The sequence below is a fragment of the Panthera pardus genome, unplaced genomic scaffold, assembly GCF_024362965.1.
Source record: "Panthera pardus isolate Hobbes unplaced genomic scaffold, ASM2436296v1 HiC_scaffold_16, whole genome shotgun sequence".
Taxonomy (NCBI): Eukaryota; Metazoa; Chordata; class Mammalia; order Carnivora; family Felidae; genus Panthera; species Panthera pardus.
The window spans coordinates 6,750,958-6,774,840 of NW_026526721.1; the positions used below are offsets into that span (position 1 = coordinate 6,750,958).

Consider the following 23,883-nt stretch of genomic DNA (forward strand, 5'->3'; position numbering starts at 1 on the left):
CTCACCCACCCAATGGAGCAGCCCCTTCAGGCTCCGAATCGTTCTAGCTTTGAGTGTCCACCATTTGCAGATCTGAGGACCTCTGAGGCCTCTGTATGGGGAACAACCAGGACATGGGGTGGGCTGAGTTGTTTGCCCTTCATGACTTCAGTTTTGACTATGTTAAGAAAAATAAACTTTTAAAATGTGAAATACACTACATCCAAAAAAGATTTAGAGAAGAACTTGGGTGGCTTGGCCAGTTAAGTGTTCGACTCTTGGTCTCAGCTTGGGTCATGATCTCGTGGTTTGTGGGTTTGAGCCCCACACTGGGCTCTGCCCTGATGGCATGGAGCCTGGTTGGGATTCTGTCTCTCCTCTCTGCTCCTCCCCTGCTTGTTCTCTCTCTCTCTCTCTCTCTCAAGCAAAAAAAGTTAAAAAAAAAAAAGAGAGAATTGGAGTGACATATGGAAAAGGACAAAGAGTGAAGGACGGTAGGAAAAGGACTTTGAGAATATCCATTTCACCTTATTTCCTTATCAGGTAGAACATTAAATAATTCTTTTTGTTTTACATAAAACTGCTCATCTTAACTGGCTATGAAAGGGTGAGATTGGAAGGATGGACCCTGGATCTGGAAGGAGAAAGGAAAATTCTCTTCACCTGATTCCTGGTCACCTTCTGGTCCCTGTTCCACTCCGTTCTGGGTAAGCTGCTCTGCTTTCCAGAACATTTCTCAAAGTGAGGTCCACAGATATCTGTGGGGCCCTGACACCCTTTCAGATACTTTGCAAAGGCAAAGGTGTGTAAAATTGCTGGGGCCTTAGCATTAACTGTCCCAGCCATCACTGCATTCTTCACCACCATGTACTGGTAGGGAAAAAAAAAAAAAAAATACCAGTTCCATTTAAAAATGTCCTTGATAAAGGAGTAAAAAGTAATTTTATTAATGAGTGAATACACGTTTTTAACTTCTGGGTAACAGTACACACGAGAACTGCTGCATGCTAAGGTAGATTGGTTGTGCCGGGAAATGCATCATGCATTTATGTGAGTTGCAAGCTAAACTAACCATTTTATCCATGGACGCCATTTTTACCTGCAAGAACAACTGACATGTTATGTTTATTCGGACTTGGGTATCTGACAGGTATCTCCTCACAAGCAAATGAAATGAGTATGTCATTTCAAAGAAACTTAAGACTATTTGTTGCTAATGATAAAAATTGAACTTTCAAGTGAAAATCTGAATTTCTGAAAATTTACATTGCCACTGTGAGCTTGATAGATTCTCAGTACTTTCCTGGTGAAATTGGTGATGGTGGTAATTAATGTGATTGTTTGATATTAGACATTGAAATGTGTCAACATTTTGAAGCAATATTTTCCAAATGACTAATGTGTGATGTTACAAAATCACCCCTGGGTAAATGATCCACTCAAAGTGCAAGACAGACCAATGGAATTTACTGTAATCATAGGAAAGTTTATTGATATGGTTTCATATTCCAACTGCAGTGAACCTTTAAATAACTTTCATTTGCCAGGTTAGGTTTAGTATAAAATACACACAATTATCCTAAACATCTCCCAAATACTCCTCTGTTCCAATTACGTATCTGTGTGAGAACTGATTTCCTCCAAAATATATTGCAAGAGACAAAATGCAGAAGAAAATATAAGAACCCAGCTCTCCTTTCAACCAGACATCAGAGAAATTTGGAAACATGTAAAACAATGCTCCCTTTGTTTTTTTGGAAAAGTTATTTTCATAACAATGTTATTTTAAAAAGGAATTGCATTGCAAAATTTGTTCTAATTACTAACATGGTGAACACCGATGCCAGTGGTGTTTTGGTAAATGTTTAACAACCAGCTCCCTGAGGGGCCTTGAAGGGAGCCCTGATTTGTAGTGTCCGCTGATTTCCATGGTATAAATGCTCTCATCACGACCACTTTCAAGGTGCCAATATGTCATTGATGCGAAGTTGGGAAGGGACCTGCTCTCTCTCTAGCCTGTGGTGAGGGGGATCCAGCACATCACTGATTATAACCCACCTCTTTGTTGGCATCCTAACTTGTGTTTTTAGCTTATTGAGAGAGAGAGAGAGAGAGAGAGAGAGAATACCAAGTAGGCTCCGTGCTGTCAGCACGCTGGGTTTGATCTCACAAACCCATGAGATCATGACCTGAGCCACAATCAAGAGTGAGAGACTTAACAGACTGAGCCACCCAGGTGCCCTATCCTAATTCTGCAGTGTGTTTTGAGAACAGGTGTCCCAGGATCATCACCCCAACCTCAGCTCAGCAATGTCAGGCACCCTGGAGAAAGTTTTGGAGACTGAAGTTCTTATGTTCCTCACATCAACATCCTACCATCCCTTGTGTTCCCTCTGCCGACCCCTTGGCAAAGACAAGACACCTGTGTCTTTCCATTCTAACCCCTTCTTAAAAGAATTTTTTTTTTTTGCTTTAAGCAAACACTTTCTCGGGATTCCGTCGGGAAGAGCTCACAGGTGGCTGCGATTTGGTCATGATTTACTAGGTGACCTGTGTGTAAAACCGGTTAAATGGACTTGTGACTCTCAATAGACGGAAAGCTGCTGAGAGGACAATGGATCAGAGCTCAATATCATACCACCTCCCCTCATCCCCTGTCGGGGTGGGAAGAATGAGGACCCTTACCAGGAGGCGTATATATAAACAAAATACTTTATTATTTGCAAGAGAAAAGGCCAGATTACAAAATCTTTATACTTCAGTTCTGTGCATGACCACACCAAAGGTTTATGATGGACTTTGGTTTCTGTAACTTAGGTTGAACCACATGAAACTGCCAACTTTGTAAGTTTCTAAAAAAAGTCAAATATTGGCAATTTCATGTGGTTCAACCCCATTTAAAATGAGCCAAGGGCTAAGATCCCCTTTGGCAGAAAGACATTCCCGGTCACATGTCTGTTGATGTTATAAACAGATGTCTGAGTGATAAACATGTCCCGCTTGAGAAAAACATCCTGTGCTTAAAGACACTGGAAACGGTCTCGGGTAGGTACTGAGACAGAGTCCCCAGCTCTGGTGTTGCTGTTCCCAGCTGCCCCCCGCACCCAGTTTCGTGGTCTCAATACATAGATGGACTCCTCTCCGGGGACGTCAGCCACTCCTCTGAGTGGCCTCTCACATTGCGAGTGAAGTCGGTGAGCCTCCGAAACCAGGTCGACTCGATCATTTACAAGCGTCCTGACTGCACGCGGACCCAGGCGCTCCTTCGAAACAACCACGGGAGTCTCCCGTCGGGCGCAAAACATTTCTGCAAGTCGACCCCTCCAAAGGATTCTCTCTCCCATTTTCTGTGCCCTCTTTGCCTCTGGGCATTCAGCTTCCACGAAAATAGGAACAAAGACCCGTGTCGCTGCGGGCACTGAGCAGAAAGGAACAGCATCGTGCGTGTCCAGACAGCCCACGACCCGACAGGTGAGCCAGGCCAGGGAAAAAATTCGAGTTTCGTTCACGACCAAGAGACTTCGTGAAGGTCCCCCTCCCCTCCCCCCACCGGCCCCAACCTTCAGCTCTGTACAATACGTTTAACTTTACATGGAGTGCAGATAAAAATAAAGCTTTCTTACAAATTGCATTTTTTCCAGTGAATTACTTCTGCAGTAAAAATAGCTGCTACATAAATCCTTCCTGATCTCTGAAAAGGAGCCACATATTTCCAAAAATAGCATTCTTATTTTAATCATACAGAATAATTTGGGGCGCGGAGGTGGACCATGGGAAGGGAATGGCTGGTCAGGGGACGTTAGTCGTCGGGGAAACACGGTCGAACTAAAAAATAAAAGAAGGTTTGCGTATCAACTGGTTTAAAGGCATGCACAGAAATGGAAAACATATGCCATTCGTCAAGAAAAATACTGCTCTATAGCTTTTACGTTACAATTAAGGAGAAAGCGGAGGCTACATGTGCCTCCAGATAATAACATTAAGTGTTTTTATAAAAATTCCCAAATGTACAAAGTCCTTGCCGGATGATAATCCGGGCAAAACAAAACAAAAACAAGGGACTGACCCTCTCAGAACTTACACCTGTAGGCATATTGAATGTAAATAACACACGGCTTTACAACTTCTGCGTCTGGCCGGGCAGACGCGACGTTTGCAGAATGCCGCACGGGCTCTGCGTTCCCGCTCCACGTACGCTTACGGAATTATTTTAAATTACAATGTACAGTTTTTGTTAAATAGGACCATTAGAGGATTCAGACAGCAATGAGGAGATTACAGTCATATATACACAAACCTGACTCCTGAAACGGCACCACAGTCTCCCTGCACCGCCCCTCCGCCTCTCTGAACCGAACAGAACACCCCTGCCTTTGTGATTCCCGGCCGCCAGAGGCGGAAAGAAACTTACGAGAAACAAACAAACAAAAACAAAAAAAACCCAAAATGCGCGTGCCCCAGACAGGCTCGCTCCTTTGAGACTCTCCGAGAGCCAGGGCGTTCCGGTCACACAGCCTGCTCGGGGGTGGGGGGCGGCCAGGGCGGCTTCCCAGTGCTTCTTTGTCGGCCGTTCTAACGCTAAGAGCGTCATCAGCAGCGTGTTCCAAGTCGGCAGGCTCTCCGAGCGAGAAACCGTGCTTCCCGGTGGCGGAAAACCTGCGGTTTCGGAGGGAACAAGGCCACTGCTCCGCGGCGACTCTCCGGGACGCGATCAACGCCGCCTGTCAGGGTCCTCGGGGTGGGGGGTGGGGGGGGCCCACGTGGGCGGGGCCGGCTCCGGTCGGGGCCCCGCGGGCCTCAGTCCTCCGTGTCGGGCTGGACGCCCAGGATGGCGTGCAGTTCCTCGGGGGTGAACCCCAGCAGGTGCTGCAGGTCGCACACGAAGCGGTACACGTAGCGCTTGCCCGACGTCTTGTGGATGATGTTCTTGTCGTAATAGTAGCGCAAACCGCGGCTCAGCTTCTCGTAGTTCATCTTGGGCTTGTTTTTCCTCTTCCCCCACCGGCGGGCCACCTGCGGCGGACACGGAGGGAGAGACTTCAACTGGGCAGGTAAAGAAACAGCGGGGGGACCTTCTCCCCCGATGAGGGTGGTCGTGCCCGCTTACCCGGAGAGAACCGGGCCGGCCCTCACGAGCCCTGGGGGTGTGTGCTCTGTTTCAGTGCACCTGCCGGGGCACCGTGTCTCTGAGGACGGAGGGAGGGGCCCCCACCCGCCGCACCGCCTCCTGCGGCCTGAAGCCGATGGTTCACGGTCAGGCGGCCCCGACACAAGGGAAACGCTGTGTCCTCCCTCTCCCCCCGGGGCTCCTATTCCAGGCACCCCAGCCAACAGCTGCCGGGTGTGGTCCCGAGCCACGGGACGGTATGCATTCCTCGGTGCTTCTTTGCACCTTCCTGCTGCCAGAGATCACGGGCCTCTCTAAGGCCTGCAGGGGAGGGTCTCGGATCTGCCCCCGGCCTCCTCCTGCAGAGGGGAAGCCCCGAGGGCCAGCACGGGGCTGCGGGGGGAAAAGGCAAACTCCCCACGGCATTTGCGGGTGGTCGGGAGAGACCCTCAGTTTACCGCTTGTGCCTCTGTATCAGAGGAGAGAGCAAGACGGAGAAGCCTGCCCGGTGCCCACGTGCACACCCACGGGACACTAGAGCCGCTCTCGTTAGTAGCCGTGGACGCTGCCGTGTGCCCAGCTGGGCCTAAGGTGAGGAAATCAGGGTTCTGAGCCCAGAGATGGACTTCCTGAGCCCTGGCCGTACCTCATCGGGGTCAGCGAGCTTGAACTCCCATCCGTCCCCGGTCCAGCTGATGAACGGCTGGCAGGACTTGTCCGAGAGTAATTCCAGGAGGAACTGCCACAGCTGAATAGGTCCGCTTCCTGGGGGGGGAAGGGGCGGGTTACACGTTTTTACAGATTTACAGTTCGGCAAGGCTTTCGTCCTCCTAGTGACCTCGGCTGCCCGAGCCATGTGAGACCCACCTCCGGACAGGGGGCCAACATGACGACCCGGTTCAAGGTTGGTGACACTTCAACGGCACCAGGCTAGAGACCGAATAGGGCGTCTTCCTCCCCGCCTCCCACTCCAGAAACAAGGGGTCACTGAGCCCTTAAGGATCGCCGAGTTCGGTCTTCTGGAAAAAAACTCAGGGCCACCGACTCTAGACATGAAAATTCCTCAGCTCGAGGGTGCCCGGCTGGCTCGGTCGGGGGAGCGTGCGACTCTTGACCTCGGGGTTGTGAGTTCGAGCCCCACGGTGGGTGCAGAGATGCCTTAAAATCTTTTCAAAAAGATTCCTCATCCTGTTTAATTGTTCCTTATGTAATAAGTTTCAGGGTTTATTTCTAGAGCCACCCAGCAGGACAGGGGCGGGGGTGGCTGAAGGGGCGTTTCCCCACAGAATGAGGCACGCCATTCATGGAATCCTACGCTGCACCTTCCTGACTAGAATGAGGGTGGGTAAATTGCTTAATCCAGGACTCAGTTTACTCAACAGTGACTTGGGCATCTGGGGTTGTATCCATTGCTTCACCACCTCTGGTGAGGGATGCTTTGCTTTTCATATACCTCTCCTGGGTAATATTTAGAACCTCCACCTTGTGAAGAGGGTTATCACTGTATTTTATTTTTTTAAAGTTTACTTATTTTGAGAGAGAGAGAGAGAGAGAGAGAGACAGAGTGAGTGGGGAAGGGGCAGAGAGAGAGGGAGAAAGAGAATCTGCAGGCTCCACACTGTCAGCACAGAGCCTGACACGGGGCTCGAACTCACGAACCGTGAGATCATGACCTGAGCTGAAACCAAGAGGTGGATGCTTAACCGACTGAGCCACCCAGGCGCCCTGTAACACTCTTTTATTTATTTTTAATGTGTTTTTTTTTTTTTTATTTATTTTTGAGAGTGAGAGCAAAAGCATGAGCAGGAGAGGGGCAGAGAGGGAGGGAGACACAGAATCCGAAGCAGGCTCCAGGCTCCGAGCTGTCAGCACCGAGATCGACGCGGGACTCGAACCCACGAACCGTGAGATCATGACCTGAGCCAAAGTCAGAGGCTTAACCGACTGAGCCGCCCTGGCACCCCTGTAACATTGTTTTAAAGAGGAGATGCACTCAGATGCCAGGTGTCTTGCCCTGAATCACACACCCATCAAAGAGCTGTTCCTCAAGACCCCATGGCCATCATCAATACGGCTAGAAAACACGAAGGGCAGGAATTCTGGAAGCAGACACAACCAGGTTACCTATGTGCCCGGAAAGCTGTCTACTTCTGAGCCAACCGCCCCAACCGTAAAGCAGGTTACTGCCCTCACCTGCGCTGGGCTGTCCCAAGGATCGCCAACCCTATTCGCGCCTAGTTAGCCACAAAGAGCTGACAGTTGGCAAATGGTAACGAATCTTAAAATGAAGACCACCATGGCTGTTTATTCTCTCATCAAGCCCATTTCTGTGGACGTTTGGGACGACAGAAAGAAAAAAAAAAAAAAAAAGGATCCCTCTGTATTCTTATTTTAACCTGTGAGTTGTTTTTCCATAGGTATTTTTTTTAATCCAATGGCTCCATATGGTCAAAATATGAAAAAAAAAAAAAAAAACAAAAACACCCACACACATCTAAGGACCTATGAAGCAATGAAAAAAAAAAATCTTGGTAATTTTGCTCAAGCACTGGAAATATCTGCTTCCAGAAACAGCCTTAATATTTATCCGTTGCCTAAAATAGCTCTCGCCCAAATCTTAAAAATAAGATGGATTTTAGAAACCCGAAAAGGTAAACAGCCCCCGAGTTATTGCAGGCGGGCTCCTGTCCCTCCCTGGGCTGGCTGACGTTCTTTGGAATTCCTGGAGGGGGTGAGTCAGAGCTAAGGCCTCCGCAGGCCCCGTGCGTGCGCCCCAGCCGTCTCCCCTGCAGGCCGGCCCTGCACACCCCAGGTGAGGGAGCCGCCCCTGGAAGCGCATCCCCGCCACCGAGCTGGGTGTGCGAAAATCCCTGCAACGCTGGCCGTTTTAGAAATCAGGGATGCGGCCTGCCCGATTCGGGATGACGGCCACGCAGGCAACGCGGGGTGTGAATACAATGTGCTCCAACCAGAAACACCCTGGATAAATAATGCGGCGCTGCGGCCGGGCGGGGCCCGGGGAGGTGACAGGGAGACCCGGGCGATGCGCTCACCTGTGAAGCCGGCCAGCACCGCCGCAGGTATGACTGGTTTGCCCTGCTCCACCGGGTCGCTCCGCTCCTGGATGTAGTCCTTGAAGGACATGGTCGGCTTGTTGAGGCACAGGGACTGGCTGCAGTCGTCCTCGAAGCTCTCGAAGGAAGGCACTCGCTGCACGTCCAGCAGCGACGACTGGCTGTTCCAGGACTGCAGCAGCGAGTCTGAGCTCTCGAAGCTGTCCGTGCCGTTCTCGGGGGAGTCACGGTCCCGGGGCTTTCCTGGCAAAGACAACCGGGCACGGACGCTGACTCCCCCGGGGCAGGGGACCGTCCGGTGTTACCGAGCCGCGAGGGACCTCAGGCTGGTCTGGGGCTTTGCAGCAGCATGGACACCAACCCCCCTGGGGACTGCTCACAAAGCTCCTCCACGAGGCACTCGGTCCTGACGACTAATGTGCCATGCAACCTCAGCACCCAGGAGCAGCATGGCTGAACCAAGCGCAGCTCTGCAGGATGGAGTATTACACAGCAATGAAAAGGACAACCGGGGGCGCCGACTTCGGCTCAGGTCATGATCTCCCAGTTCGTGGGTTCGAGCCCCACCTCGGGCTCTGTGCTGACGGCTCGGAGCCTGGAGCCCGCTTCGGATTCTGGGTCTCCCTCTCTCTCTGCCCCTCCCCCACTCACACTTAAAACAAAAAAAAAGAAAGAAAAGGACAACGGTCTGCCACATCCAACCACATGCATGGGTCTCAGACGCGATGAGGAACAAAAGGCACAAGAAAACAGAACGCTAGGGTTCCATTTATATCAAGCTCATGGGCAGGAAAATCTAATCTATGATGACAGCAGTCAAGACAATGGTTTCCTCTTGCTGTGTGGACGCTACCGATGGAAGGCACGTGACGGGGTCTTCTGGGAGGCTGGAAGCTTCTCTATCTCCATCTGGGTGGCTGCTACTTACTCAGGGGCATATATGTAAACAGTCAGCCGGCAGTACAAGCCGAGATTTGTGCGTTGTACGTGTGCACCTCCATAAAAAGAAATCTGTCATATTCCTACGTTTTCTCCCACATGCAGGAATGTCACATTCCTACGTTTTCTCCCAAAATAGCCCACTGAGTGGAGGAATCCAGCTGCGAGAGCAGAGACCATGCCTTGTTTGCTCAATACCCGCGGTGCCCGGCTCGGAGCGTGAAACATAGCGGGAGTGGATGTTTGCGGAGCCCATCTGTCCCCTGCAGCAGTGCCCGACAGCACTTGGGACACAGAGGGGACCCGCGCCCTCCTCCAAAGGCTGAATCCAGGCCAAGCTGCGTGAGAAGCTCCCCTCACTGTCCGACTGTCTGAATCAAGCCTGGAGCCCTGACTTACCAGAACCGCCAGCGAGAAGGTTCAAGCTGCCGCCTGGGAAGTCCTGACTGACGGGGCAGTAACTGACGCTGACGGTGTTGAGTCGAGACTTGGGGAGCATCTGAAAGTCCTGCTCAGAACCGAGCGCGCTGGGTGCTGAGGATGATGGACACACGTCCAGGAGGCCGCCTTTGGGGTAATTCTGTGTCTGCACGCCATACACTGCCTGCTCCACGCCAAAGCCTGCGACACAACGATCGGACGGCAGAATTGTTAGGCAGGAGCGACGTGGTCATCAGAGACCCTCTGTGCCCTCGAACCGAACCGAACACAACCCGTTCTGCGCGCTCTAGCCCTCCACGAAACCGTGGGGGGACGGGGGCTTCGGCAACAGCTCTTCTGAAGCCAGGGAGCCCTTTTCCAAAATTCCCCGGACCGAGATGCGGTGCCTCGATGTCAGCATTTCTACGGCTCTGGTTTATCAAATGCTTTCATCCTGCCTCGGGATGGCAGAGGTCACTGGCTCTTTCAGTTTCTAAGGCTCGGAGGGAGTAAGTGATTTGCCACCCAGCGCGTGCCTTGCAAGGGAACATCCCCTCCCTCTGCTGGCTGGGGGGGGGGGGGGGGCTGGTGGGGGGACCATCTGTAATCCACACTCATCAGTGTCAGTGACCAGAAGGGAAGACCCAAATTCCAGGACACTTCTTTGAACTCCAAAGTTCAGAGCAAATTTAGAATTGCTTTCTACATGCTTCCCGTGCCTGTCACCTCTTACTGGTTACACCAGCTCTGACTACAGCAGTCAGCACCCTTCGCTCTGCCCCTGGGCTCTACGGACTGCCTTAGACGGCACTGGCCAGGCAAAGATCATGCCAGGCACTCAGGCAACGTTAGATTTTCCAGTAGCCGCAACAGCAAACTGAAAATAAACAGGTGAAATTAATTTTAACCTTTTATCTGACTCAATATTACCAATTATCGTTGCAGATGTGTATTATTTACCACACGTCTCAACGTGGACCAGCCACGCATCAAGAGCCACGTGTTTTCACCACATGGGGACAGTGCAGGCCTAGACTGTGCGCCAGGGAGTCCAAATTTATTTTTATTGATTTTTTTTCGTGGGGGTGGAGAGTCCCAATTTAATAGAAAAGCTTGAAACCAAGGTCTTCAGGGCAAGAATCGATCGGACTGACCTAGTGAATTGCTATTAATCCAATGAGGAACCGAGTTGAGGTGTGAATTTTCTTCATACTGATCTTCTGTCTTTTCTTGGTTTTCTGAAAAACAGATACAGGAGGCATAGGATTGCAAATCAAGGTTAAAAACATTTATTCCCCAATTACTATCGTATGGTTATTTTAGAATATCGAAATGCGTTTACGCTTCACGTTTTTAAAATTTTTTTTAGCTTCCTGGGGCGCCTGGGTGGCTCAGTCGGTTAAGCGTCCGACTTCAGCTCAGGTCATGACCTCACACTCTGAGTTCGAGCCCCGCGTCGGGCTCTGTGCTGATAGCTCAGAGCCTGGAGCCTGCTTCCGATTCTGTGTCTCCCTCTCTCTCCGCCCCTCCCCTGCTCACACTCTGTCTCTGTCTCTCTCTCTCAAAAATAAATAAAAAAAAAAAAAATTAAAAAAAAATTTTTTTTAAAGATTTTTTAAAATTTATTTTTGATAGAGACAGAGAGTGCGAGTGGGGGAGGGGCAGAGAGAGAGGGGAACAGAGGGTCTGACGGGGGCTCTGTGGTGACAGCAGACAGCCCAGTGTGGGACTTGAACTCATAAACCGCTAGATCATGACCTGAGCCAAAGTCAGACGCTCAGCCGACTGAGCCACCCAGGTGCCCCTGTGCTCCACATTTAATCAGACGGTAATCTGTGTCATTTGGTCTTTTTAAAAAACCGGAGACAGCAACACATTTTCTAATAACTAGAGTGAGTTTTCCGCCATGAACGCTGTCACTGGCCAAGCTAAATGTTCTACTGCATCATTTCAAATATCTAGACCGTGAATTTAATTCCCCCCTGCCGTCAAGAGATAGTTAGATATTTATGAGGTTCCATCTGTCCCAGGGGCTGGGAACTTTGAAAAGGAAAAGGTTATTAGCATTCTCTGTGTGTGCTTACTCCCTACAAACACACTGAACCACACACACCCACAAATCCAGACCCACACAGACTCACACCCTGAGTGATGGTAAGACAGGCCCAACCCGCCAGTGAGCAGATTAACCAGAAACTTGTCAAATCAGACTTGTCCAAGTTCAGGAAGGATTTGGGGGTCTTCACAAATAAGCTTCCTTGGCCCCCAGAAGTCACAGCCTAAAAGAAATGGTGGCTGAAACCTAAGGTCTTCCAAAGATCCTGGGTCTGTAAAAGGTGTTGAAACACAGTGTTTAAAATCAAGTGAATGAGGACTATTTCTCTGAACTCTACCAATGAACTGATTTTCTTATATTTATAACTTGATCCTTTCCTATAATTTTTTTTTTCTTTTTAGCTAGATGTGTTGTTAACATTGCTGCCAACACTCTTATAAGGTCTAAATCAAGACTTTCTGGGGGCGTCTGGGTGGCTCAGCCGGTTAAGCGTCCGACTTCGATTCGGGTCATGATCTCACAGTTCACAAGTTCGAGCCCCACGTCGAGGTCTGTGCTGACAGCTCGGAGCCCAGAGCCTGCTTGGGATTCTGTGTGTCCCTGCCTCTCTGCCCCTCCCTTGCTCACGCTCTGCCTCTCTCTCTCTCAAAAATAAACATTAAAAAAAAATTAAAGACTTTCTCTCTGATGAGAGTTCTTTTTGTCCAATGGCCAGTTTCTGCAGAACATGTCAGCATGTAAACATATATCAATCACTTCTGCATTTGTTTAAATAGATAAAACCAGAGGAAATTCTCGTTGTTGCATTCCATTGGGTCTTAGGAAAACTTACTGTAAAATTCACGGAGTGTGTCTGAATAAAAGCTCCCTTTCACTCAGGGCAACTTGCTCCTTCGGGTTCTCTAAGATGCGCCCCAGCACCTGGGAATTCTGCTGGCCTCCATATCTGAGCCAACACGCACTCCTCTGACACATGCCGTCTGACCACGGTCAACGAGTTAGTGACTCAGGTCACTGCCTCGTGGCTATGCTCCATTCCACACACACACACACACACACACACACACGCACACACACACACACTTCAGTGGATTAAAAACCCTCTAATCACGGCCACACATCTGACTCACTCCGGTGGCATTTTCAGGCACTTTACGTAATTCGGAACCCCAACCATACGATTACAGAGCACCGCTCCCCCTTCCATCCCTCTGCCCTGCCACGGCTCTCCTCGGCGAGCAGGAGCCAGGCCCCCCAGCGGGTACCTTTGATCATCTGCTCCAGATGCTCCCAGAGAATGTCGCCCACAAAGTCAGGTGCCAGTTCCAGAAAACGCTCCTTGCCCAGGTTGCATAACACGTGGCCATTCATGCCGAACCTCTGGAGATTGACGTTGACCAGGCTGAACTCGCTGGTGGCCCAGAGGAGCCACTGGCATACTTGCTGCTCGGTCCACAGCCAGGGGTCTGTCCGGGGGAGGGAAGGACAGACAGACACACACAGGGAGAAAACGGGAGGGAGGCAGTGAGAGCAGCGTCGTTCCTGATCTGCCCGCAAAGTCCAGATGTGTACCAGAGACCAGGCAGAGGGGAAAGACACCCAGTAAACTCTAAGACAGTAACAACGGTGCCGGACTGAGTGTTCGGCCAGTTGAGGGGTTTGAAACCATCGCTGGCTCGGGTTACGCATACCCCTGCCAGCCTGCAAGCTGCTTGGGGAAGAACCAGCCGTCATCCCAAGCAATCCCAAGCAACGACGGTCAGATTCGTTCTTCCAGTACAACCCAGACTCAGAGAAACTCCTGGAAAAAGTGGCCCTTACTCTTTGGGATGCCAAGACGGTGCTGCTCCTTCTTGAAGCCGCTGAAGGTAGCTTTTAAGGCTTGACTCATCACGGCCTTGCTGCACGGCGTTAACAGAGGTAACTCACAGCTGGATGCATCTAGAAAGAAACCCCATGGGGACATGAGGACTGGAAGCTGGCACGACCAGATACTGAATTTAGGGGAGAAATCTTGTTAAGTTTTCAGGAAAGAACAATTTTGATCTCAAACCTTGACGTAATTCCTTAAGAGAGTATAAATATTATCAAAAATTTGGGCAGGGAGGGGTAGAAATTCAGAAAATATCCTACATCTCACAGCTACACTTATGAAAATAAAATGCAAGTTTTATTTTATTTTGCAAATTATTTTGCCATTATCCTTAGGTGAAATTTCTATCTAAATCTCTTTTAAAATTTTTAAACAATGAAAGACAGTAAGTGGTTTTGGTCAAAGGTTTTAAGGGACGGTAAATGTATAATTTGCCACTTAAAAGAATTTTTTTAAAAATGTTTATTCATTTTTGAAGGAGAGAGAGACAGAGCCCGACGTGGGGCTCGAACTCACGAGCTGAGAGATCATGACCTGAGCCGAAGTGGGACGCTTAACCGACTGGGCCACCCAGGTGCCCCTGTAAATGTACAATCTGAAGTTACCTCCATTAAAATAAGCAGCAGGCAAAGGGCCTTCTGGTGTAATGCGAACACACAGCATTTAGCCCCCGTCACGTCAGCGCACCTGCAATTTTTACTGAAAACCAATCTTCTCCGGGTTCCCTCAGCAATTTCATGAATGATAAACGACGGCATGATGGTATACTTATGCAGGCATCTGTGTTTTAATTAGTTTTCTGGGCTGTATTTTCCAGCACCTACTTTGTATGACAAAGTAATCTCTGGAATGTTTCCAACGAATAACCCTATCCCAGTAATTGTACAGGCATTATCTGACTGCTGTCCCTTTAAAAACAATAAGCCGTGACATTAAGAACTACAGAAATAAATACATACGGGCGGGCGGATATTAGCAAGTGTCATTTGTTGCCCCAAGACTCCGGGGTGGGGTGGATGATCTAACTAATGAGGAGACCCCAGACAGAGAAGCCGGGGTGCATTTTAATCATCGGCTTTGCAGGTGCGCCTGGGAGACCGGACCCAGGCTGGCTACCGTGTTGCAAACATCCCAGTGGAAATCTCAGGGGCTCCCCTACAGGTTGGTCCCAGCAGGGCATTTGCTCTGGCTGGGGGGCGCCTGGCAGTGGAAGACACCAGAGCCAGCATGTTCATAGTGAGAAAACTGTCTCCTCCCAGGTCCAGAGTCACTGACTTTGCATGCCAAAGACTGAAGACACCAACCGTGGCCGCTTACAAATGGTCGCCTCTTTACTAACCGAACTAGGGGAGGAAACCAGGCACACTTTGTCAAGTCTGAGTAGCAAATTACCATGAGAAATTGAATCCAAGCCTGTGGGCACTTCCTGGAGTGTCTGCTCTTCATTTAGAGAGGGGAAAACAGCAAACAGGGACCCATCGAAGGTGTCCAAAGCTGGCTGGCGCTGGGAAACAGATGGAGAAGAAAATTGAAATTAATATTTCAACCCATTTAATTACCTGTTTTAAAAGTGGTCCATGGGTAATCGTCCTGACATAGCCTGACGAAACTGGCAATTATAAAGCCACCAATGGACCAGACCACTCAGCGCTCTCAGACCAGACTTACGAGACAGTCAAAGTGATGGGGAGGGTTCCATTTTACTCGGGATCATTTCACTGACCTCGCAGAGTCAGGATAACCCAGGAATTTATTCTTAATGGCTTAATAATTAACTTCAACGAAGAAACGAAGTAAACAAACCTAAAAATGGAACTTTGGAAGAACAGGACCGGACGGGACTAAACCCACCTGGTCCAAACACCTGGTCCCTCCACTACATCAGAGGGAAATTCAGTCAGACTGGGCACAAAAGCAAAAAGTACCCTCAGTCGGGCAGTTTTAGCTCATTGCCGTTAAAGGGAAGACGAATGACTGAATGAAGACTGAGAAGCAAACAGTGAAATAAATTACTTTATTTGTGGAAGCAGTTATCTTTATGTTTAACCATGAAACACTTTAATTGAAAGTAGGTGTTTTTTTTTTTCACTCATCAACTCCAATGGTCCAGAAAATAGTAATAGATATGAAAAAAACACCTTAAGGTTTACTTTTATAAAAGTTAAGGTGTTGAAAAGACCTCTACCCCACATCATCTACTAAGGAGAAAGATTTCCAAAGGAAAAAGGTTTCAAGTTCAACTATCTATAGCTTAGGGGAAAAAGAGAATGGCGACACAGAGAAAGATAAACCCCACACTGTGTCGATCTAAGATAATTTCATCTAACAGTTATGAAAGTAGCCTTTAATGGAAGACTTGTTTATAAGTAACAGATAAAGTCTTGATTCATCACTGCCTGACTTGCTGAGTAACAATGTAAAAGATGCTTATGTTTTTCCAACATACACTGGAAATCCCGTGTTATGTGTAATACAATGAACCATCTGTTGAGTCATCAATTTAAAAAATGTGCAACACATTTACAAATAAAATCGGTTTGTGTGCTTTCTTTCTAGAAATGCGGAACAATGAATGATGCATTACGTAAGAGGGCAGGCAGAAGTTGGACCGCAGCCTAAAACACTCAACACAGCGATGTCCCAACGATATGGGAGCCCAGCCCCCCAAAACCCGAGACTCTAATGTCTGACTGCCAGAAACCTAAGGGAATAAACAATCAAGTAAGTTCGAAATCCTCATCTGGATTTATAAACTATACCACAGGACCAATTTCAGTGAAATAGCCAATTAATTTTTTTTTTTTTTTTTTTTTTTTTAAATTCCCAGTAACATTTCCCCAGGTGAAGGTGACCAAGAAATGCCTTTCCTTTCCTGGCTGGAAGTTCTTTTTTTAAAGTCAGGAAGCCAAAAGACAATACAAATTCCCACTGAGTGTACCAACACATCAATGTCAGCAACGACTGTTTCTTCTCCGAACCCAGAGATCACATGAGCATCATCAGGTTCTTTTAACGTCTGGAAGAATTTTCCTCTCTAGGGGTGTGGTTTCAAACCTAACACCACGATTTCTTATACAGCCTCTGCCACGTGGAAAACATCTGACCAAATCAAACGAGCAAACTCACTGGCTGGAAGTTTCCTGACCTTCCTAATACGCAAGAAAAGCCTGGGCCCATTTTTGGCCGTCGGGGACTCTCCCGGACAAATCACCTCCTAAGGATACACAAACGATCATGCAACACGACGAAGCTCCGTCACCGTACGAAACACTAAGCTTGGTGGAGGCCAATCGAAAAATCCCTGCTTCTACAGGCGTTTACTGCGCGAGGCTAAAAAAACAATCAGGTCTCACTGTCACGTTTGAAGAAAGCAAACGGGAAATTATCAGTTTCTGCTACTTCAGAATGTTCCCCAAAGGGACGAAGGTAGAAGCTGCATGGAATTTGGCTCTTAGACACCAGAAAAGCCTCCTTCGTCTTTCACCTGTGTTTTGGTTTACGCAGAGAGGCGTGCCTTTCTGTGGCCGTGTGGCAGCAGGCTGCCAGCAGCCCGGTGGGCACAGACCCTTCGGAAGGAAGGACCCCCCCCCCCCATGGGAGGCGGGCCTTCCTCCTCTCCGCTCTTCCCTGGTCAGTTCTTTTTTTTTTTTTTTTTTTTTAACATTTATTTATTTTTGAGACAGAGAGAGACACAGCATGAACAGGGGAGGGGCAGAGAGAGAGGGAGACACAGAATCGGAAGCAGGCTCCAGGCTCCGAGCCATCAGCCCAGAGCCCGACACGGGGCTTGAACTCACGGACCGCGAGATCGTGACCTGAGCTGAAGTCGGACGCTTAACCGACTGAGCCACCCAGGCGCCCCCCTGATCAGTTCTTAAACAACCCAGCCCGTGACCCCAGGAAATGCACAGGTGAACAGAACCGCAGTAGAGACAGCTTCTCCAGCACTGTCCCACTGAGAATCACAGGATTTTTCAGCTGGTAGGAGTCTCAGAAATAAACCACAAAGGCCTCACCATCTGCAAATTAAATGGTTTCCTAGCGTGGAAGACAAGCAGAAACAAGCATCAGGATACCCATTTTATAGACTAGAAAACTGAGGTCCAGAGAGACTAAGCAAACAATCCAGAGTCACACAGCCTGTATATTAAAAGGCCGGGGCTAAAGCCAGTCTTCTGGGACCCGGCGCATCGTTTTACGATCCTAGAGATTGAGTTTTCCAATATTTTTTTTTTAAAAAACACGTTTAAATTAAGACTTAGCTCACTCACCTTGAGTGTCCCTCTGTAACTGTTAGACACAGGGGCTACCTGGTCCATGTTCTTGACTCCAAAATCATTCATCTTAAAAAAAAAAAAAAAAGGAAAAGAAATAAAGTCAGGGGCAACAAACATCACATTTTTAAGAAGTCTTTGCTGGCTAGGTCAACCCTAATTCTGGTGGAGTCTGTCAACGTCTACAGCACAACCAGTCATTCAAAACCGAAGGCCAGTTCTTACTTAAAAGGCCTTTCTCGCAAAGGGTATGCTATTTAAGCAATTAAATAATAATGCTGATTCTCCACCGAATCCACTTAGATTCTAGGCACACAGATGAAGGCACTTTCTGGCTGGCTGGTCAGGGCCTCCCAAGGGAGCCTGGTTCAGGGAGCTGAGCAAGGACTGTAGGACAGGTGGGGGTAAGCTGCTTTCCACGGTCATGTCCCCGGGGCAGTCAGCTCCACTTGGGAGCTAAGGGCCAGCCCCCTGCTCCCACACCCAGGCAGCTCCTGGTGGACCCAGACCAGCATGCTGGAAGGAGGCTAGGAGGCTCTTTCTCCTGCCTAAGCTACGAGCGAACACTCCCAGGTAGGACGTAAAAGGTTCCCAGAACCACTGCTTCGGTCCAAAGCCCCGGATCCCTCCAGTATTGTCTACACACACTGAAAACGTGTCTGCTGTGTGTGTAGCTCAGCTGTGTTTCTTCCAGGGGGAGTAATGCTGGGTACGCATCGGTCTTACTGGCTCTGATAAGAGTCTGGGCTTTACCAGGCGGACCTGTGCTGACCACTGTGCTATAGCCACCAGCCCTGCGTGGACTTCCAAGTGCTTGGCCTGGGGCTGGGATGGGCTGAGCTGAGCTCTGCATGGCAAACACACAAGATTTCAAAGGTTCTGTAGAAAAAAGTGAAGTATCTCAGTAACGACTGTGGACTGACGGCACGTTTGTATAATATTCTGAAGGTATTCAGTGACTTGGAACATGGAAATGAACTTCATTTACTTGCCTATATTTAATGTGGCTGTTAGAAAATTTATAGTTGCTTACGTGGCCTGCAAGGGGACAGTGATGTAGGCTGAAAACTTATTTGGAGCCCTAACATATAATTGGTGGAGTAAGTTCTATATTAATAGGCGAGAAAGGTACCAAGATCATGCCACCAGAGGGGTAGATAAACATACAGAGCGACTAAAACTCATTTTCAAAGAAGCTGGGTTAGCACCAATAATAGCAACGGGCAAGCCTCACTCACCCCCGCCCCCGCCCCCCAGCTTACAGGCTATGGAACTGAAGGTCTATAGGAAGCTTTACAAGGTACCCCGAATCGTCCTCCCCCCACGATCTCCCCGGGGGGTGCTCCCACCTGTTACAACCAGGAACTCTGAGTAATTAAAGTGTTGCACAATTGATAGGGCTTATTGGAGGTGGAGAGTAGGACATTTCCCCGTGACTACTTTGAGTTTGTACTTTGTTTTTCCCCGTGACTACTTTGAGTTTGTACTTTGTTTCCTCTTATGATCAACATTATGGCTAAACCAGACCTCCCAGCTACTCGACACGCACCTGTGCATGAACGCACGCGGACACACACACACACACACACACACACACACACACACCCTGGGCTAGAGAGGTAGCGTGGGAGGAGAAGTCTATGCCACAGAGCAGGCAAGAGACACTGGAGAGGGCTGTTAAAACCCTCAGAGTGCGAGTAATTATCATGGTGGCCAGTGGAGGCTGGAAAACATTATCATGGTGGCCAGTGGAGGCTGGAAAACACAGACAATAAATTAATAGTCCTATGGAGGAGAAGGGAGCAGAGGAAGGATTGTCCGGGATCAAACGTGGCCACAGTGGCTCAGAATCTCCACTTAGTGGCTCAGGTGCTCAAGAATCAATATTCCCTACTAATGATCCCTGCACTGACACCATCCTAGTCACAAGAGCCAAGCCCAAGCTGGGGGACCACACATTCTCACTTCACTGAATCTGCCCTACGTTTCTGAGAGGCGGATGTTGTAACAGTTTACAGCGATGTTGCATCTTACAGGGCAACCGAGGCCCAGAGACCTCCAATGACTTGCCCAGGACCACACAGCTACAGCACGACTACAGTCCAGATCAGTCCTTGGGTGGGTAACCCGAATGATGAGGCCTGGGCCTTTCCCACCACATCACTGTGGAGCCTAGAGAGCATACAAATATTATTAGACCAGGGCCCTGCTCACTCCTCTTTACCGCAGGAAATGCTCCTTCACTCAGAGCTTTATGTTATTTATCTGGATAAACTAAATGCTGTTACCTGTCGATTAAATCAAGCAACCTCAAACAGAAGACCTAAACGAAAAGACGCCTTAACTGTTACCAATTCTCTCTCCCGAGCCCACTGGGCCAAGCACTTTTTCTAAGTCTCGTTTGCAGACAACTTGCTGACTTTATTGTACATTTTTTTTCCCAGCCTCCAGGGATGGACAGAGAACTGGTATGGAAGGCGATAGAAAAAGCTCGCCTGGTTTGGGGTACAAATATCAGGAGAAAAGGCAGCCTACCATCCCCACAGAAAAAGCTCTGATTACTAGCTACAGAATAGAATTCTTTTGTTGTCCGGCATTTCATCTGTTTTGTAAGAACCACGTAGAATCAAAGTGTCCCTCCAATGGTTTCAGGCAGACACATAACTAATGGAATTTAAATTCGCTTATTTTACTCCACAAGGCTTCTTAAGGTGGCATTAAGGTCAAGTTTCTTCACCTGAATCAATTTCAAATTTAGGTCCCTTTCAGGTTGCCCTATTGATGGCTGCTTTTGAACAAAAAAAGGAAAAAAAAAAGGCAGAAATGGAAGATCTGAGAACAATAAAATTTTAAAACAAAGAGAATTTGCCTAAGGACAGTACCCTTACGGGAACAAGATCAGAGCACAGGTCGGTATTGAGGTAAATTTGAAAAACAAAAGCCAAAACAGACCCATAGGCTACTTTTGAAGGCTGGTTTTGCCTTTTCTTTTGAAAGTTATCAATTTAGAGAGAGAGAGGAATGACTAATCCCAGAAATGAGTGAATATTTCCCTGCAGGGCCCATGGTGCTAACTATAACTATACTGTGATATTACTCAGAATTTTAATAAACCTTAACTTGGAGATTTATCTCCCTGATTGGAGGTGGTGTGGACAGGCCGAGGGCGCACGGGCGCTTCCATTGTCCAGGACAAATATAATCTCTTACCGGTGAATTAAAATAAATCACCTCTATGTCCAAAGGGGGGACTGCTCACTTCTTTACTTTCTGAATAAGTAGCACGTCACCTAGCAGTTTAAGCTTACCCCGAAACCGAATACAGGCCAACATCTTAAAAGTCTCCTGGGCTCGAAACCAAAGCAAACAACCCACACACGCACAAACGGCAACCTTTCATTCAAAATCCTTTAAGAACGCGAAAATAAAGGCAGCCCTGCGCACCCACACCCGCGTTTCCGACAGGCTCCCACGCTCGCCTGCCGGCACCGAGGGCCCAGATCCAGAAGTCCCGGGGCGCCCGCGGGGGGCTCGCCCTCCCGGGCGCCTCCCTCGCCCACCGCCCCCGATCGGGCCCCGGAGCGGCGGAGCAGGTGAGCCGGTGCTGGGCACGTTTTCGGGGGCGCGGGGTGGGGGGGGGGGGGGGGAGGCGGGTGCAGCCGCCAGGTGTTTCGGGCGCCCGCGATCCCACCGGGCCCGGTGCGCTCGGGTAAGTCACCCGCAAAGCCGGGCGCGCCGGGGCCGCCCCGACACCCTCCGCTGTGTCCCACTCCCCCCTCACCCTCCGCGAAATCGGCCCGCGGGGGCGCCCTGCGGCAGAAGCCCCCCCACCAGACCCGCGTTTCCTCTTAAAAACAAAAGCAAGTGAAGCAAGCGGGCGCGCCCCGCCCGGCGGCTCGGCCGCCGGGGGCCGCGGCCCAAGTTCGCGGCCGGCTCGGAGCGTCACGGCCGGGCCCACCCGCGCCCTGCCCGGGCCCCCGCGCCCCCCCACCTCCCCGAGCCGCCCCGGCCCCGGGAGCGAGCCCGAAGCCGGGGAGCAGTCGCCGCCCCGCCGCGCCTGGGGATCCGGACCTCGGGGCCACCCGCGTCCCCCCGCCCGCGGTCCGGGGCCCCGGGAGAGAAGCCGCGCCGGAGGGCGCTGTCCTGGACCCCGCTCTTACCGCGCCGCTTCGGGCAGGGCCGGCGGCGGCTCGGGGCCGGGCTCCGCGGTGCGCGTCGGACGCGGGCGAGGGCGACGGGGCGGGGGTCCGAGCCGCGGGCACCGGGGCCGGGGGCCGGGACGCTGACCGGACGCGGGCGGGCGGCTCCGGGCGCTCGAGGCTGGGGACGCACTGCGCTCCGTGCCGCCACCGGAGGAAGTAACCGGCCAGTCCCCTTCGCGGCGCGCTCTTCAGAGCCGGGAGGGAGGAGGGAGGAGGGAGGGGGGAGGAGGAGGGGGGAAGACGACAGAGGGGAGGGGAGGGGAGGGGAGGAGGGACAAGGGGGAGGGGAAAGAGAGTAGGGGAGGAGACAGGAGGAGAGAGGGGAGGGGAGGAGGCGGGGGGGAGGGGCGGAGAGGGAGGAAGAGGGGAGGAGGGAGGGGGAGAAAGGAGGGGTGGGGGAGGGGAGGAAAGGGGTGGGGTGAGAACAGAGGAGGGTGGGGGAGGGAGGGGAGCGGAGGAGTGGGAGGGAAGAGGGGAGGGGTGAGGACTCGACGGGAGGGGAGCGGGGGCGGAGCTGGCTCCTTCCGGCTGGGACCTCGCTCCGCGCCCGCTGTCACCCGGCTGCGTCCCTCGCCTGCGGTTCTGGGACCGCGGTGGGCCGGGGACTCGAGCCCGGGGAGGTCAGGGGCAGGGCCTCCCCTTGGCGGATCCGGTTTCCTCCCCTCGTCCCGAGGCCTCCACACCAAGCGTGCCTCTGGAAGTGGGCAGGAGCGGGGTGGTGGCACCGAGGGGCTGCGACACTTGGGTAGTGAGGGACTCACTCAGGCCGCATTCCTGGATCTCCTCCCGGCCTCGGGAGTTCTCATCATTCTGGCACGAAGAGTCTCTAAAAATGCGCCTGAGATGCTACACGTCCGAACTGGGCCCCTGGCTGGGTCGCCGAGTCTGCCCTGCTCCGGGGAGCCCCCAGCCTCCGGCCTCGTGTGAGGGGCGCCCCCTAGAGTTGAGCGGTGCCTGGATGGTAACCAGCCTTGGCTGAGTGGCTCCGGGTGAGTGCTCACCATCCTCCGAAGCATCGTTGTCCCCGCTTGACAGTGTGCGGCAATTGAACCTTGGGGAAATAACTTGCGGGGCCATAAAACATATGAGTGGGAAATTCACGCTGAAACTCAAGTTTATCTGACTCCCAATCCCGGTCACAACCGTCACCCCTACTGCCGGTTTCTGTTGCTAACGAAATACTTGAGTCCATGCCTAGAAATGCGCGCATTTCCTACTCGGGCTCTCAATATTTTGGAGGAAAATTTAGACTCCTGAAGGTGGTATAAAATAAAACAGCCCAGCTTAGGGAAGGCCAAGGGACTGAAAGTTGGCGCATCTCGGGGACTGCAGTGCTGTGAAGAGACAGGAACCATCTCACTCTCGGTTACCAAGGTTCCCGGTTTCCATGGCAACCCTAAATCTGGCGTTACCCGGATAATTGAGATACTATTGCACTTTAATGTTGCCACCGGCCCCTGAGGCTCTTCCGGCATCACCCCTGCATGGGTCAGAGGCAGAGTCTACACCGCTGAAACACCCCCACCCCCACCCCCCCATGCAGAGGGTGTTGATATTTCGAGGAGACTGATTGGATTCTGATGGCTTCTCAGTTTATATTCAATCCTGGATCAGAAATCACAGATAGGTCAAGAAGGAGTTTCATAAATGGAATGCAGATCCATAGTAAGTTACCATGGAGATGTGAACAGTATGCTACTTTTTTTTTTTTTTTTTTTTTTAACTGTAGCAGAAAATACTGACTCATGGGTGCTGCGGTTTCAGCGAATAGAGGGACTTTTCCCCCAGGCTACTCATCCAGCCCTCGATGGAGCCTGAGAAGTGTGATGTCTACAGCTGTTGCGTTAAGTTCAGTCGCCCAAAGTGGGGCTCCCGTGACCACGGGTGTTCGGTCCAAGCTCAGAGGCTCCCCGAGTCATTGATGTCCACTGATGCTTTGGGAAGCCATCTTCCCTCCTG

General features: G+C 50.6%; 1 protein-coding gene across 1 annotated transcript; it reads right to left on the reverse strand.

Moving 5' to 3' along the window:
• Nucleotides 1-2,673: 2,673 nt before the first annotated feature.
• On the reverse strand, nt 2,674-22,116 carry ETS2 (ETS proto-oncogene 2, transcription factor). The gene is made up of 10 exons (XM_019420358.2): nt 21,883-22,116; nt 17,720-17,791; nt 14,841-14,952; nt 13,397-13,516; nt 12,841-13,041; nt 10,674-10,757; nt 9,499-9,720; nt 8,140-8,403; nt 5,733-5,851; nt 2,674-4,992 (listed from the first exon to the last, which is right to left on the reverse strand). Exons 2-10 carry the CDS (start codon nt 17,789-17,791, stop codon nt 4,777-4,779), a joined length of 1,410 nt encoding a protein of 469 aa, XP_019275903.2. The 5' UTR covers nt 21,883-22,116; the 3' UTR covers nt 2,674-4,776.
• Nucleotides 22,117-23,883: the final 1,767 nt, after the last annotated feature.

What these genes read in the sequence shown, in the direction of transcription:
- ETS2 (XM_019420358.2), bottom strand. Translation starts at nt 17,791, where the DNA reads ATGAATGATTTTGGAGTCAAGAACATGGACCAGGTAGCCCCTGTGTCT. An exon ending in GTTACAGAGGGACACTCAAG is followed by an intron (nt 14,953 to 17,719) that starts GTGAGTGAGCTA and finishes TCTGTTTCCCAG; the next exon opens with CGCCAGCCAGCTTTGGACAC. An exon ending in CTTGGATTCAATTTCTCATG is followed by an intron (nt 13,517 to 14,840) that starts GTAATTTGCTAC and finishes GTTTCTTTCTAG; the next exon opens with ATGCATCCAGCTGTGAGTTA.